We start from the raw sequence: 18,117 nt of genomic DNA, 5'->3' as shown, positions 1-18,117 counted from the left end.
AGCATCTGAGGCTGGATTTGAACTCAGGAACTCCTGAATCCAGGGCCAATGCTTTATCCACTGTGCCACCTAGCTGCCCCTATCTTATATGATTCTTTTCCCAGTCCTTCCATAAATCTTCCAGACAGAATCTATCTAACATTGTGGCAGTCTTCGTCTAGGTATTTAGAAAGTTCATAGATACCAGTTCAATAACTGAACCATCCATCTGTTATTCCTTTAGTCATGCCTGTTGTTGTTTGCTTGTTTAGATCTCACATATTCTAGGTGGTGTTTTATACTATTTCTAGTGGCCAAGTCATAAGTGGTAACATGCTAAACCCTACTTATACCTGCCTTGAGTCTTTCTTCTTTCCTTTGCGTCATCTACACTTTTGATTCTTCTTAGCTCATTGTCGTCCATCATTCATAGCCATTTTGCATTACTGGGAGACTACTACTGATAAACAGATGGGCTCTTGTGTTAGTTTGTAGGAGCAACTTTGGATCATTGAAAACAATGAGCAATTAAACTAAATGAAATTTAGTCCCCCTCTTCTCCTCCTAGTCAATACTGGGCCAAATTGATTGTCCACCTTCAACATGTGTCCAAGATACATGAACCAATGGACCAGTTTAATAAACTACCCTTCATGTCATAATCTGCATAAGAAGAATGAAAAGTGACAGTGTTTTAAGACTCAAAACACTTTGCTCACAACAATCCTGTACAGGAGCTGGTACTATGGGTATCATACTCCCATCTTATAGGTGAAATCAAGGCTCTGAAAGATTAAGTGAGTTGCCCAAAGTCACACAGTTAATTGTGTCAGAACAATGATAAAAATGCAGATCCTTTGAATATTTTGTATGGATTTGTACATATGTACAGTATGGATATGTACATATGTACATATCGTCTCCCCCATAGAATGAAGGCTCTCTGATTGTTATCATTTTTATCTTTGTATTCCCAGCATCCACCACAGAGTAGGCACTTAATAAATATTTGTTGTTGTTCAGTCATTTCAGTCATGTCTGACTCTTCATGACTCCATTTGGGGTTTTCTTTGGATGTAGGAGCCCTGATGTTGCTATTGTCTTTTGAGGGTACACCTTGAGCTTCCTTGTCACTAAAGAAACTTTCTATGGTCCTCATCTTTCTTTGTCTGCTCATCTTGCCCATCTTTTACTTGGCTTTTAACTCCTTCTTAAAGTGGGGCCCTGCTTCCAGGATGTACTGTCCCAAGCTTCTGGGGGTCTAAGGTGGTACGATTTAAGGAGGGGCAGGCTCTTCATTCATCTGGCCCGTTCTCTGGTCCGTAGATAACCCCAGGCCAACTTGCTAATTAAGCAGGAAGCAAAACTTTGTGTGTTGTGGTTTGTGTGCTTTGCCCCTGCCCCACCTGGGACACCGTCACGCAAGCCTACATCCTGGTTCCCAGCAGGGGTGAAACACCAAAGATCCACATCAGCACCAACAGAGATCCCTGTAATCTTCCCCAGGCCAACCACTCAGCCCTCTCACCAGACTGTGAGCTTAGTTCCAGATGACATTGGTGCTGCAGCTGGTTCAGAGGCTCTGGGGGTCTCTTTCTCTGGCTCAGCCTGCTTGGGACTGGATCTGTGTCAACATGACTGCGGGTTTAGGCTCCAGTCCTGCCCTGGCTCAGCAGCCCCTTCCTGCCGGCCTTCTAAGCCATCTTTTACTGGAAAGTGATCTCAGCCTATTCTTTTGTGGATTCTGTTGCTCCAGGAATTGTGCTATGGCATTATTTGGAGGTTTTTTTGAGTGATCGTGTTGTGAGTTCTGAGAGCTTACTGCCTTTCCTCTGCCATCTTGGCTCAGCCCCAGAAATCTGGGGTTTTCTTGGCAAAGATACTGGAGTGGTTTGCCATTTCCTTCTCCAGCTCATTTTACAGATGAGGAAACTGAGGCAAACAGGGTTAAGTGGCTTGCCCAGGGTCACACAGCCGTAAGTGTTTGAGGCCAGATTTGAACTCAGGAAGATGAGTATTTCTGACTCCAGGCTTGGCAAGTCTGTTAACTGACTCCAAGTCCAGAACTCTTTCCATTAATCCATATATAATAGCACATGAGTTGTCACTATTTTTCCTCTTTTAAAGTTTGGCCATTTTATAGTCATTTCTTATCTGACATTCTTGCGGTTTTTTCTTCCTTTAACTTTGCATTTATTTACATTGGCAAGTTATTTTTTGTTATTTATTTAGAATTTTTCCAAATTACATGTAAAAACAAATTTTGACATCAATTTTGAAACTTTGTGTTTCGACATTTTTTCCTCCCTCCCTCCCAAACCCTGAAAGTTTATTTAATTAAGAATTTAGCTTCTCCTCTGCCTAAATCTTTTTTTTGGGGGGGGGCAATGAGGGTTAAGTGACTTGCCCCGGGTCACACAGCTAGTAAGTGTCAAGTGTCTGAGGTCACATTTGAACTCAGGTCTTCCCGAATCCAGGGCTGGTGCTTTATCTACTGCGCCACCTAGATGCCTTACATTGATTGGCAGGTTTTAACTGGTTGGATTATTTTTCCCCCTCATAGGATCATAGATTTAGAGTTGGAAGGAAACTTAGAGAGCATCTAATACATCCCCTTCATTTTGCAGTTGAAGAAACGGGAACTCTGGGAAGTTTGGAGATTTGCCCAATATTATGTATATAGCAAGTAGAAGAGATGAGATTTGAACCCAGGTCTCATGACTTCAAATTTAGTACTCTTTTCACTGTACCATATTCCAATTTAGCATGATCAGAAATTATGTATTTCGGAGCTGCTTAGATAGCATGTATTATGAAAAAATTGCTGCCAACTTTTGTTGGAACCTAAATCAGAAGGAAGCTACACAGTAAATCAAACATTACTATACAGTTAATTGTGTTATGTTTATACGGCTTAAAAGAACTTTAAAATGTACTTATTATATTGCCACCTAGTGTATATCAGAAAAAAATACAAGCAGTTATTAATTACCATTGGACTCACCATCACTTATGTTTTTATAGCTCTTTATAGTTAAACAGTGCTTTATACATTTATTACCTCATTTGACTTTTACAGCAATCTTTGAAGTAGGTAGTGAAAGTATTATTATCACCATTTTACCCATGAGGCTCAGAAACCTCAAACAACTTAACTAAAGTCATGTTGATAGCTAGCTGAGGAAGGAAGGAAGATTTGAACCCAGGTTTTTCTGACTGATTCTAATGCTCTTTGTACTTTCCAAATACAAGTATTTGAGACTGGCATCCATTTGTCCTGTATCCTGTGTTTGAAGGAAGTTGCATAGGCTCGAGTATGCAAAGACTTTAAATTCACAAACCTTTGACTTCCTTCCCCCCCAACCCCTCCACTCCACAAACTATGTTCTTGAGAGGGCTAGTTCCTTATTAAGACAAGGGGAGCTTCATACTTCTGAATCAATGCTGTATCATTGCTTAATATCCTTTCATGAGATTGTTAAGTAAACTCCTTCTGTTAAATGTTATGTGGTCTAGAAGTGTCTCATTTCATTACAATCCCAAACATGAATCACTGCCAAACATGAACCACTGGCCTGGATTCAATCAAGCCTGACCCAAAACACCAATAAAAGATTTCGGATGGATATATCTTTTTTTGTTACGTGATGTCAGAGTTGGAAGAGACCTCAGGCTAGTCTGTCACTTTAATTTTACAAATGAGGAAATCGAGGGCCACAGATGGGAAGTGATTTGCTCGAGGTTATATAGGCAGGAAGCAAGAGAACTTAGATTTGAACCTTAATCCTCTGATTTACAATCCAGCAAAATTTCCACAATACTAATAGCCTTCCTTTAAATTTAATACACAGAGTATTGTGTACCTAGTGATTTCTGAAAGGCAGTCAAGTATTTTGGATACTGGGGTATGGACCTGTATTCATGGACTGAATTTGAATCTCATTTCTAAGGCTAAGAATCATATTGACTGAGGTCTGGAGCTCCCAACATTATTATTAATAAAAAAAATGGACACTGAAACACAGTTATGTAAATACTGTTTTTGGGGTCCTAACAATATGATAGAATTATTTCTAAAAATCAGTAGCAGAGTCAAGCCTCACACTTAAGAAGTAAGGGTAATCTTCCTAAAGAATATTAGCTTGGGGGGCAGCTAGATGGCACAGTGGATAGAGCACTGGCCCCGTAGTCAGGACCGCAGTTCAAATCCGGCCTTAGATACTTGACACTTACTAGCCGTGTGACCCTGGGCAAGTCACTTAACCCCAATTGCCTCACCAAAAAAAAAAAAAAAGAATATTAGCTTGGTAGAGTGTTATGCCTTCTGATAATACCTATTACACGTCATTTTCAGTTGTGTCTGACTCTTTGTGACCCCACTTGGAGTTTTCTTGGGAAAAGATGCTAGAGTGGTTTGCCATTTTCTTTTCTAGCTTATTTTTGCAGATGAGGAAACTGAAGCAAATAGGTTAAATGACTTGCCCAGGGTCATACAGCTAGTAAGTGTGTGAGGCTGGATTTGAACTCAGGAGGATGAGTCTTCCTGACTCCAGGTCCATTGTCAGTTGTCTTGATTTTTGTCTTGCCCACTGGACTTAGATGATCCTGGAGGAGAATGGTGCTGATGACTGTGCAGCTCTGCTTCACTTAAATCCAATTTACTCAAAAGTCAAGACATCAGCCTCATGATATCTTTGCTCTTTTTTGAGAAGGAAGGATGAACAACAACAATCCTGACTTCAGGTTGATACACTACAACAGCTAGCTGCCCACATGAAAAAATACATAGGGGCAATAAATAGAATTATTCTCTGGGTACCAGATTACATGCTAAGTGTAATGGGAATGGGGGAGATTGGCAAATGAGGGCCTAGTTCTTATAGCATATTTGGGTTTGCCCTTCCTGGTGCATTATATAGAGCATGTGAAATATTACTTGACTGGTCCCCATCTAACACATGGAGGCTTGGTGAGCCTATTTTGGCCCTCTGGGATAGAGGGGCTGATATTATAGTGACAAGGAATCTTTTGGTTGGATGAAGAGTTGGGGGAGCCCATGACTAAGGAGGCACTGAGCTAGAATTGAATTTACATTAAAAATGAGTAAGCCCTCTTTAGCCCCTTTATGCTTTTCCTTCCTGGCCACAAGGTAAGAGCTGTTGTGAGCTTCACGGCAGGGGAGGGGAAGTGGCTGCCTGTCTCTCACCTGGTTGCCATGTGTCTCTGAGCACATGACACCTTTGTTTCTTTTTTGCTTATTGATCACAACTTTAACAACAAAAACAACAAATGTTTGGTGTCAGAGAATGATGGTTTCCACAAAAGTAGATTTTCCCAAATAATTTGTTTTTAAAACTTAAACACTGAATATTTAAAAATTTTAACTTTTTTGGGGGGGCGGGGCAGGGCAATGAGGGTTAAGTGATTTGCCCAGGGTCACACAGCTAGTAAGTGTCAAGTGTCTGAGGCCAGATGTGAACTCAGGTCCTCCTGAATCCAGGGCCAGTGCTTTATCCACTGCAACACCTAGGTGCCCCCAATTTTGACTATTTTTGATATGAATTTTTCTAAAATATATTTCACATCTCCAGGCCTTCACAGAGAATACTGAAATATAATAATTTACACTTTTCTGGATATTCATTATGAATGTTAGTTACCATATCACATAAAAGTGTAATGTAGAGGTTGCGAAATAGTACATAAAGGCTTAGTTTGTCCAACTAAATTTTAGTAGATGCCTTGTACCTAGCGATTCCTGAAAGGCAGTCAAATTTTGTGGATACTGGGGTATGGACCTATATTCATGAAGTACTGAATTTGAATCCCATCTTTGATATATAATAGCTGTTAACCTCTCTGATCTTCAGTTTTCTCATCTGTAAAATGGGGCCATGAATATAATATCTGCAGTGCCTCCTTCAAAGGACTATTGTGAGAATCAAAGTGAGATAACAGATGGAAAGGACTCTCAAACTTTTTAAGACATTACAAAAATGACAGTTAATATTATTCTATTCCATCTATCACATTACTTCTTGGTGCATCAGTTTTGGGGAGCCAGCTTTCTCTTCCCAGGTACTTCTAATCTGCCGAAATGTGAGGCAGCAATCCAAGAAAAGATGACCCTTGCCAGGGAAGACAGATAAGTACACTTACTAAGTAGGTAGGCCTACCTTGTTTTATAGTTCTAAGATTGTATACTCCGGAAGGTTGGTTCCATGCCTCTCCTGAAGAGTAAAGTTGTGGGTTTAGAGACAGCTGTTTTCCAGAGCACTCGGAGACCATTTTTGTTTACTTCCAGGTTAATTGCTAGGCTCCAGATGTTTGAAGCTCCTGGAATTTTGACTGCTGATAGTGGGGTATTATTACAACAGACTCTCAAAGAAGTTTCCCTAGGAAGCTTGCATATTTTCATCTTCAAGATTTAATTCTTCAAGATTTCAAGGGAAGTAGGTTCCCTGTTTCCTTTAGCTACATTCATTGTAAAGAATTTCTTTGTATCTTACCATGTTGCATTTTAAATCGATTTCCTCTAACTCCATCCTCAGCAGAGACAGGGTCCAGCTGTTCTCTATCTTCCATACCCTTATGTTTGTACATATTGTTTTTCATTTGGGATCAGGTCCACGAAGTATAATTCAGCAGAAGGATAACTTTCCAAAAATTGTAAGTGAAATATGATGTTTTCCAAACAGTGTAAGCAAATTAGATTAAATTGCATTAATAAGTTGAACCACAATAAATGTTTAGCCACAGTCTGCATTTAAAATGAGACAATCTGATCTCCTATAATAAATAATATTAACATGATTGCAGGTCTACAGATTTTAACACTGCTGAGATTTATAGCAATGTTACACACAAACACATTTTTATTAGTAGATAAGCCTAAGATCAACTTACTTAATATCACCTCATGCAATTGGAGGGGTGGTGTGCACGGGGAATCATGTAAGAATTCTTTAGTTAATAGAATGATTGTGGAGAAAAGGCATTGTGAAAGTAAGTTACCCTGTTTAAGTCACAAACATTTTATTTAGATGTCCTGCATTTGTTAGAATAAATGTGAACAATGAACTCAAACAGAAATGAACAGGAAAATCTATTACATTCTAAGTAATTATATGTGGAATATTGTTTCCATCCAGAATATAGTCATTCAATAAAATTTAAAGTTCATTTGACAGAAATAGCATAAGCCTGAATCCATGCTTCTTTTAATATAATTGTTTTACATACCTAATTTCTGCTCCACCTTCCCCCCACCCCCTTAAACTAATAGAGGGAAAAATGTCAAGAGGAAAAAGCAGCTTGCAAACCTTTTGTTTTTCCTTTCCTATTTTCATAAAAAGTGACATTTCCCTGGCTCTAATCTCTTGGTCTATTTAAATACCAAGAAATAGCAGTACAGAGAGTAGGGAAACTCCAGGAAGACCGATGTTATAGAGACACCCCCAACCCTGCTTACCTGACATCACAATAGCCTTTCTGATCTCCATGTCTGGTGGCTCTTTGTCAATGGAAATCCTTGCTTTGGGGAGGAGTTGGGCAAATGACTTCGAGAGCCAGTCCAGTTTCCAGGACTCTATAATTCTACACAGAGGGGTTTTAATCAGCAGTCAGAATATAAGGAAGCGGCTCTAACCCTTTCAAGTGGCCTAGATATGGCAGGTAGCATACTTATTTTCTTTTTCGGCAATTTCATTTTTAATAGCTATGACATGATTTTCTAGTTGCTTTAGTTGATTGACTTTCTCTTGCTTAGTTTGATTCAAGACCTGGATCTTCTTTTCTAAATCTGAAAGAAAAACAAATGAAATGAAACTGTGTAATTGGGGGAAAATGTTTCTCTCAGCTCCCACATTTTTGCCAGGGTGGGGATTTACATACTTCTTAATGACACAATTGTTTTTGCCATCTAATCTAATCTTCCTTTCATTAAAATTTTCAAGGATATCATGCAAATCGGAACAAATGTTTTATTGACATTGGAACTTTTTGGCCTCAGACAATAAAATTTCTACAGGGACATTAATCATTCAGAGCCTAATATATTTTCTGTTGTTAGAAATAAATTGGAAATGAAAACACAGGTGATGCCTGGATAACAGTGAGTAGCTAGGAGAGTATGACAAAAATTTTAAAGGTTCTAGTTATTTTTACTTCTTTTTTTTTTAAAAAGACAACATATTAATTTATTTTCTATTCAGTGGATCTCTGCTCATTTTTGTCTGTGCATTTGGGTTTTCATTCTCTTAATTCTTTGGAGTGTGTGTGCGTGTGTGTGTCTTTGTCTATGTTTGTATAATAGGGAGGGAACATATATACTTCTAGGCCCAAATCACATAGTGAAGCCCCTGAATGGAGTGTTGTACTGTTGTTAGTTATGCACTCCTCTCTACCAGAAATCCCTGGAAACTTAAGAGAGGGGGATTGTCAGAGGGGGAAGGTACGACTGGGGTCTGAGGGGGTAAAATACGCTGATGGATGCTTGGGTGGGGCCTGTGTTGAGAGGCTTGGTGGCTAGAACAGAATAGATAGATGTATGGCTTAAGCTTTTGAGATCTATTGGTTGGTTCTGATTCACTTACTCACACTGTACCCCAGCTCTACACTTTCAAATTCAGCACTTCCAAGTTCCCCTTCCTAGGGTTCCAGTGACATCTCTTTTTTAATTCAAATTTAAAATTTTTATATCTCTTGGTTTTATATCATCTTCATTTATGAACGCATCTTTCCCTCTATCTAATTAGCCACCTCTTGCAACAAAGAATATAAAAGAGAAAGCAGTTCAGCAAAATAATACATCTATCAAGTCTGACAATATATGTGATATTCCACACTCCCACTTTTGAAAAAAAAAGGGGAGGTTGGTATATTATCTTTTCTCTGGAGTCAAGCTTAGTCAAAATAATGACATAGTTTTCAGGTTTGGTTTGGTTTTGGTTCTTTCTACTTATATGGTTGTATTTATCATGTGTGTTTTTCCTAGCTCTGTTTGTTTTACTCTGTATCAGTTCATCTGTCTTCCTATGTTTCTCTAAATGCTTGATATTTATAATTTCTTATGGAGTAATGATCCATTACATTAATGAACCACAATTTGTTTAGTCCTTTCTCAACTGATGGGAATTTACTCAACTTCCTATTCCTTGTAACAACAAAAAGTATTGCTAGGAATATTTTAATATATACATGACCTTTCTTCCAGTCTTTTACCAACTTGGATTATATGGGCATCTTACTAACAAGCAGAGATAGAACAGGCTTATGTGATTTAAACCCCTCTTATTAATGAGGAGGGGTGGACAGTTTGCCTATCCTATTTTAAGTGCAACATTAGTCACCCTTTTGGTGCTCCAAGTAGGAGAAAAAGCAAAAAGCAGTGGGATAGTGTATTGTAGTTATAATACTTTTAGTGGAATAGCTTTAGAACCTTTAAGAGAAGGGTTTAAAACATTTTCTTGAGAGGTAACATGGCATCATGGGTAGAATCCTGGACTTGGGAGTCAGGTAGAACTGGATTTGAATCCCACCTTAGACAGTTACTTGCTGAGGATGTCACTCAAACTCTGTGAGTCTCATCTGCAAAATGAGGGAATTAGACTTGGTGGCCTATGATGTCCCATCTAGTGCTAAATGTATACTCCCAGTTCTTGTTCCCCTTATCATAAGCACTGATGGCTTTCTGGTTGTTTGTATAGAGGGTATGCCCAAGAAAGGCCTGATTAATGTTAGTCCCTTAACCAAGGGACTAAGATGAGGATTTTGCTCTGAGCTCTCTAAGTGTAAAAATCCTCATAGATACACCTTGGGATGGGACTTTTGTTTTCATATAAAAGCTGGTCACTTGAGGGAGTGTGGCCCCTGAATGGGTACTTTCCCAGCCAAATGTCTAGAAAGAGTGTTTTGTACTCATTACTCCTTCCAATTTGGCCTGTGTCCTTATCACTGTTGAAACTGTTTTCTTGAAGGTCGCCAATGTCCTACTAAATGCCACCATCAATGACCCTTTCTCGGGCCTTATCCTCCTTGACCATTATTTGGCATTTGGCCACACTCTACCTCTTGATACTTTCTTGTTCCTTGGTTCCTTGAACACTCCATGACACTCCATTCCCTTGGTTTTTCTCCTACTTCTCTCAACAATTATTGCTCTCCAACATATTATCTAGTCCTGTTGATTTTATTTCTGTACTGTTTCATTTTTTTCTATTCTCACTGCCACCAACAAAGTCCAGGAATGTAATACTTCTTGTTTGGAATATCATGTTAGATTTCTAACTGGCCTCTCTGTCTTCAATCCATCCTACATACTATTGTCAGAATGGCTTTCCTAATGTACAATTCTAGTTATATCAGCACTATTGTTCAGAAACCAATGTGCCACATCATGCACTGGGGGAGGCAGCAAATAAATATAAAGCACTTATTATAAGCACTGGGATACTAAGACAAGAATGAAACAGTCACCACCCTCTAGAAGCTTGTGTTCTATAGGGAGAAACAGAGTCTATATGAAGGTAAGGTATCTTTTCTGCATTATCATCCCAACATGACACTCATAAGTCTCTGGCTAGAGGCTACTCACATAGCTTCAAGGTAACCTTGTGAGTCCTAAAACTATAAAACACAAGCTTATTTGAATGGTCAGTCAATAGATACAATTAGTTTAAAGCAAAGGTATTTACTAAGTTGCAATATTAAGAACAAGAGATGTAACATACCCTCCTTATAAACTTGGGGTACATAGTCTCATACATACACAGAGCATCAGTGAGAAGAGTGAGTAAAAATGTATATAGTACAATGGTAATGAGTCAGGCATGTGGAGAATACTATTGGGCAAGACTATTCATGCCTTTGGCATTGTAGGGCTCTTCTCTTTGTGTTCTTATGAGGCCAACTAGTGTGTCTGCTAGGTAGATTAATCAGCTGGGTTTCCTGGGCTCAATCTTCCCCACAGATCAGTTCCTCCAGCTGCCAGGACTAATTCCTCCTTGAGTACATGATTGGCTCTTTTCTCTACTGCTAGGGGTCATGCTCCTTGAAAAGTCGCTTCCTACACCAAAACTCCCTCTTCCTCTCCCTCTTTCCATCTGACAGGGTTACTTCACAGACCTGCTTCCCACCTCAACAGTCTCTCTCAAGACTAGCAAGTTGGATTTTTAAGGGCCACCAGGGGCATATGCAATCTTTGGCAAGCTATTGCTTTACTTCCATTATATAGGGGTGATAGAACATTTAAGCTCCTCACGCTTAAAACACCCACATTAACACTTTGTCTTTCTGTAATCTTACTTATTCTGTAACTTTATCAACTGGGCTTGGGGTAGAGAGGATCCATCAGTCATGGAGCAACTCTCCCCAAATACATATGTACATATAAAACAAAAATAAATATGAGGTAATTTATTGGAGGGATATTAGCAGCTGGGGGTGGGGTGGGGATCGAAGAAGGCTTCATGGAGAAGGTGGTAGCTGAGCTGAGTCTTGAAGGAAACTAGGGATTTCGAAGAGATAGAGGTGAAGAGGCAGTTTAAGTATAGTGCAAATATATTGTATAGTCTGTATATATTACATATTGTAAATATAGTAGGATATGTTACATACATTATACATATTCTATTATATAGGAGAAGTTCAAGCATTCCAGGCTGAGGGTCAACCTGTCCAAAGGCATGGAGACTGGACTCTCAAAAAACTGTTTATATCTCTCATGCTGGTATCCTGTTTTACTTTGTAGTATAGTTATTTGTGTAAGTATCTTATCTCCCCTATGAGGTTGTAAACTCCTGAAGGGCAGAGATTGTGTCTTATTCATCATTTAATCTCCATCAGTGCCTGGCAGGATGCCTTGTAGATAAGAGGAATTCCATAAATGATTATTGAATGAATCAAGGGTGCAAAAAGTCACAAGGAATATGTTCTCTGCATTACAGAGATTTGTTACTATGGTTTTATTTATCTTTGTCCACTGTCAAAGAAAGAACGAAATTATGTCTATATATCAACGGAGTACGGATACCTTTTATTTGTTGCATTTTTTCCTCTGTCTCCCCAGCCAATTTTTCTGCTTCTTCTTTAAGTAGTTTTACTTTACTGAATGTTCCCTTCATGGATCCTTCAGAATTTGTCTTATCTTGAAGAATTGTAAATTGTTTTTTTAGGTCAATGAAATCCTATAACAGAGTAAAGACCACCATCAAACATCATCATGTAGTATTTATTAACTAGCTATTGGTAGCTGATTATCCTTTTGCCAAGGGAAACAATACTTTAATTAATGTGATATTTGAACTGCTCTTATATGAATCATCTGTAATACAATGGAAAGAACCCTGCATTTGGAATCAGAAGACATATGTCCTAATGAGATTTCTACCAGTTACTAGCTAAGTTATTTGGGCAATTCACCATGCTATAGTTCAGTTTCCTCATTTGTAAAATCAATTTACTTGTACTACCTAGTGTAAAAGATTCTTGTAGGAATAAAATAGGCTAATGCATATAAAGTGTTTTTATAATAAACAGCTAGCATTTAAACAATGCTTTGAGGTTTGGAGAGCAGGTTACAAATATAATTTCATTTGATTTTCACAGCAATTCTGTGGGAGACAGGTGCTTTATTACCCCGACCCATTTTGCTGATGACAAAACTGAGGCAGACCTAGGTTAAATGATTTGCTCAGAATGACATAGCTGAATCTGAACTTGGTTCTGCCTGACTCGAGGTCCAGAGCTCTATCCACATTGCCCCCCCCACCAACCTATTTGCATAAGGGATGGGTGTTTCTTGGAGTTGGGTAATCCATACATAAAAAGTAGAACAGCATGGTGTAGTGGATATAGTGATGAACGTAGAGTCAGGATGATGTGCGTTTGAACCCCACTTCAGATACTTGGGGCAAGCTACATCCCCTCTCTTGGCTTTAGTTTCCTTATCTGTAAAATAAAGGGGTCCAACTTCCTGATCCTAAGGTTCCTTTTTTTTTTTTTTTTTGCAGGGCACTGAGGGTTAAGTAACTTGCCCAGGGTCACACAGCTAGTAAGTGTATCAAGTGTCTGAGCCAGATTTGAACTCTGGTCCTCCTGAATCCAAGGCTGGTGCTTTATCTACTGTGCCACCTAGCTGCCCCCTTAAGGTTCCTTTTAACTCTGTATCTATGACACTAGGATCTTATAATCAAACTGACCTAACACTATTCCTGGAAACCTATCTGTATTCCATCTCTTATCTTTCTGCCTTTGGAGAACCTGCTCCCCATGACTGGAATTCACTTCCTCCTCCCATCTCTTCTTTTTCTATTCACTTCCTTAAGTTCTATCTGCTGCTCTTAATCTTTTCAAATCATTTTGTATGTACTTGTCTCTCAGAAGACAAGCATCCTAGAGTCCTCCCCTGTCTCAGTAAAATTTCAGCTTCTTGAGTCATTTTTGGGTTTTGTATCCTTAGGACTGAACACCATGTCTGGTACTTAATATTTATTTAATTGAATCATTTGTTAAAATGTGTAGCATGCACAAGCTCCCTAGGAGCTCAGAGAAGGGACAGATCAATGTGAAGCAGTCAGAGAAGGCTTTGGGTGTCTTAAGCTAAGATTTGAAAACAGTCTAGGAGTTGGTCTTTTGGAGAGAAAGCAGGAAATTCTCCCAGACAGAGGAAAGACAGAGGTGGGAATGAACAACCTCCCAATGAACAATCATTCTGATGACTGGAGGAGTTGGAAGGGGAGTCAGATAAGAGGAAATAAGCTGATGTAGGAGACTTTGGGGAATACCCTTTGTTGAAAAGAAGGATAAAGAAAGGGAGCCAGTGAAGGAAGCAGGAATAATCAGAAGATGAGAAAGGAGAATCAGTAGAGTATACTGTAAAGGAAGCCAAGGGTGAAAAGAACTTTGAAAAGCAGGGGGGAAGGGAAAAGAGGGGCTATGGCAGGGATAAATATGGAGAAGCTTTTGAAGAAAATGAAGACCGAGAGAAGACATCATGTTTCCATAGGTCACCTCTCAGATAGCAGTTGAGGCTGTGGGTAAGGGTTTAAAAGAGGGAACTGTAGGTGAGACAATAAGAGTCAGGGGCTATAGATCATTTTTCCTGAGGAGTTCAGCTGAAAGGAAGGGAATAATAATCACAACAACAACAGTAATGTTGGCTTACTTTTATATGACATCTAATGATTTACAAAATACTTTCCCTGAAACAACCTAGGTACAGTTGCCTATCAGCTCCATCTTACAAATGTGTTAATATCATCTCCATCTTACAAATGAAGAAAGTGAAGTTCAGATAAATAGATACATGGTTAGTATCAGGGCTATTGATTCTTTTTTTTTTTTTTTAGTGAGGCAATTGGGGTTAAGTGACTTGCCCAAGGTCACACAGCTAGTAAGTGTTAAGTGTCTGAGGCTGGATTTGAACTCAGGTACTCCTGACTCCAAGGCTGGTGCTCTATCCACTGCGCCACCTAGTTGCCCCTAGGGCTATTGATTCTTACTTATGGCCAATGGGTGCTCTCTCCACTATACTGCTAGGAGATGAGAGGTGGAGGGGATAGTAGGGTTAAGTGAAGCTGCCCTATGGAGAGAGGCAGTTTGGTGGTTAAAACTGAGTTCAAATCCTTGCTGTAGCACCTACTAGATATGTGACTATGGGACTATGGTCACCTCTCTGGCCCTCAGTTTCTTCCTCTTTAAAACAAGTACAGTCATACATATATTATCCGTCTCACAGGTTTGTTGTGAAGAAAGTGTTCTGTAAATGCTAAAGCATTATATAAATGTGAGCTGCTATTCTCTAAATGTTGCCCCTGCAACTTAAATGTGAGCAGCTGTATCTTTTACTTCTATTTTCCTGTTAATAATGACATTGATAATATATATATATATACACATATATATATTTTTTTTTTGGGTGGGGCAATGAGGGTTAAGTGACTTGCCCAAGGTCACACAGCTAGTAAGTGTCAAGTGTTTGAGGACAGATTTGAACTCCTGAATCCAGGTGTGGTACTGATAATATTTTGTTAACAACGTTTTTTATTTCTATGTCGTTTTACTCCATAGGAGATGTTTTCATATGTGTTATCTTATTGCATTCTCCTAACACCTCTCTCTGTTAGGTAGGCAGGGCACATATTATTAGAATCACTTGACAGATGGAAAAACTGCCCAGAAAAAAGAAAACTGTGTCTGGAGTCAGAAGACCTGGATTCATATCCTGTCTCTGACACTTACTACTTGTGTAATGACAATCTCCCTCAGCTTCAATTGCTTCAACTGTAGAATGAGGGGGTTGGAGTCAATGGCTTCTAAAGTAGCTTCCAGCTCCAGATTTAACATCCTATGATCTAGTACAGTGCTTTTGTTTTGTTTTTGCTGTTCGGTTGTTTTTCAGTTGTGTCTGACTCTCAGTGACCCCATTTGGGGTATTCTTGGCAAAGATATTAGAATGCTTTGCCATTTCCTTCTCTGGCTCACTTTACATATGAGGAAACTGAGGCAAACAGGGTTAACTGATTTACCCAAGGTCATACAGCTAGCAAGTATCTGAGGCCAGATTTGAATTGAGGAAGATGAGTTTTCTCAACTCCAGGCCTGGCACTCTATCCACCTTGCCACCTCGATGCCCTAGTACAGTGCCAGGGACACAGAAAGCTACCAATTAATATTTGTTCAATGGAGAGATTGAACAAAGACAGAGGGAGAATAACCTCCTTTTCTGAGCCTTTATATTTTCTCAGAAAATCTTAGAGATTGTCTTGAAGTCAGAAAAAAAATGTTTACCTAGTGCAACAGGACTTTAAAGCCAGCAGGTACAACTCAGAATTTCATGCTAAAATGTGGCTTAAAAGATCTATGTTTACATGGTTATGATTGTCTCTGAAGAAAATGAAACAATACAAAGAGAAGAAAATAGGCTTTTAAGGAAATTGGCTCCCATAAGGAATGACTTTCCTGGATCACCCAACCTGCCAAAGCCCATTTTAATGGCTGATTTTCCCCATCTGCTTAATTAAACAGTAACTCTAGTTCTGATTTCATGTCTAGATCTGCATCTCTTGGACATGTGACTGTCTCCCCTGCTGTTTTGTTTCTGAATCATGTCAGCCAGTCAATAATGTCTAAGGTAAGGATTTGGGATTTTATGTTGAAACATAAGTTAATACATAAAATGGGATGCTACCTAAATGAGGACATTCACTTGAATTTGGAAGCTCAAGAAGGGTTTGATATTGGGAAGGCATGTATTATCAGGAGGACTGGTGGCTCTAAGTCAAAGATGAAGTGCAGGGGTCAAATGAGATATTTGTAAATCACTTAGTATGGTGCTCCTCCCTCCTTTCCTCCCTCCCTCCCCCCACTGTCTCAGTCACACACACACACACACACACACACACACACACACACACATTCCTCTGAGGGTCAGATGGGCACCTACTATTTGTTGTAGACACTGGTCCTAACATTTAAGACTAGAGATAGTCCTATAGTGTATGTTAATAAAATAATGGAAAGATCTAGGATTGAAGATTCATAAAAAGCAGTCAATCAGTCAATAATTCATTCATTAAGCACTTATTGTACGGCCAGGCCACTTGTCAATTTTCAATAAGATATTATCAGGCAGCTGCTCTTTTTCTTTTGATTAGCTCATGCAGGAGTAAAACTAACCTTCTCAGTGATGTTAGCTTGATCCTGGGCTGATTCTGCCTGGACTTTTGCACTGATAGCATGGTCTCGAGTCCTTAGTATCTTGGTTTGTAGAGTGGAGATTTTATTTTCCAGTGTAGACTGTTGGCTTGATATGTGTTCCAACTCATCATCAGTCTTATTGGTGAAGTTTTCAGCCTATTTTTTTGGGAAATATTAGAAAGATAAAACTCCACTTATGCCTTGTAGTAGAATCTGAGACAGCAAGTTTGATTTCCAAATCTTTCAAATGTGAGCAAACCATTTCAATGTAAAATAATTTTGTGCATCATCAAGAGCAGAGCCCTATAGTATACTCTGAAAGTATCTTTTTTTTTCTTTTTTTTTTGGGAGGGCAATGAGAGTTAAGTGACTTGCCCAGGGTCACACAGCTAGTAAGTGTCAAGTGTCTGAGGCGGGATTTGAACTCAGGTCCTCTTGAATCCAGGGCCAGTTCTTTATCCACTGCTCCACCTAGTTGCCACCCCCCCACCCCCATAGTATACTCTGGAAGATCTTCCTCTAAATGTAGATGATATTGTCAGAGATCTATAGGTGGAAGGTACTTTTTTAAGTTATCTAGTCCAAATTCCTCATTTTGCAAATGAGGAAACTGAGGTCCAGAGAAGTTAAGTGTTACCTAGAAAGTAGTAGCCAGGATTTGAACTAAGGTCCTGTGACCGCATTTAGGGTTTTCTTGGCAAACATACCAGAGTGGTTTGCCATTTCCTTCTCCAGCTCATTTTATGATGAAGAAACTGAGGCAAACAGGGTTAAGTGCTTTGCCCAGGGTCACAAAACTAGGAAGTGTCTGAGGCCAGATTTGAACTCGGGAAGATAAGTCTTTCTGACTTCAGGCCCAGTGCTCTATTCACTGTGCCACCTAGCTGCCCCGAAGATGGTATAGAGTGATTTAATAAGGCATTTTCATTTTTTCCCAGTTGGTATTTGATTTTTTGTCAACTGAGTACAAACAGTATCTGATTTCCCAGGGCCAGTCTAACACACACACAAAAAAACTCATCTGGAGCAGCCTGCTCTTCTTATGAAGAATTTCTTCACCTTGGCGATCTGTGCAATTAAAAAAAAAGTTGGTATCACAGAATCTCAGAGTTGGAGGGGCCTCAGAGGGCTCTCATCTAACTTGAACCTGAAGGAGCCCTTCTATGATGTACCTGACCAGTGGGATCTCTAGTCAGGGTGGGTTACCCAGGACTTCCTAAAGTAGCCCATTCCACATTGGGCTAGCTCTGATTGTTAGGAATCTAATATGCCTGTCCATAACTTCTTTTCTTTTTTCTTTCTTTTTTTTTTTTTGGGTGAGGCAATTGGGCTTAAGTGACTTGCCCAGGGTCACACAGCTAGTAAATGTCAAGTGTCTGAGGCTGGATTTGAACTCAGGTCCTCCTGAATCCAGGACCGGTGCTTTACCTACTGCTGCCC

At 39.4% G+C, this 18,117-nt stretch overlaps 1 protein-coding gene across 1 annotated transcript in view; it reads right to left on the bottom strand.

Moving 5' to 3' along the window:
- Nucleotides 1-7,114: 7,114 nt before the first annotated feature.
- LAMB4 (laminin subunit beta 4) overlaps nucleotides 7,115-18,117 on the bottom strand; it is a 131,886-nt gene continuing 120,883 nt past the window's right edge. Inside the window, 3 exon segments of the mRNA XM_043967584.1 lie at nucleotides 7,115-7,780; nucleotides 12,011-12,164; nucleotides 16,657-16,833. Of these exon segments, the coding sequence (XP_043823519.1) occupies nucleotides 7,641-7,780; nucleotides 12,011-12,164; nucleotides 16,657-16,833 (471 nt within the window). The 3' untranslated portion in view covers nucleotides 7,115-7,640.

This window comes from Dromiciops gliroides, chromosome 5 (genome assembly GCF_019393635.1).
Source record: "Dromiciops gliroides isolate mDroGli1 chromosome 5, mDroGli1.pri, whole genome shotgun sequence".
NCBI classification, from domain to species: domain Eukaryota; kingdom Metazoa; phylum Chordata; class Mammalia; order Microbiotheria; family Microbiotheriidae; genus Dromiciops; species Dromiciops gliroides.
This window is presented reverse-complemented; position numbering and strand designations above follow the sequence as displayed.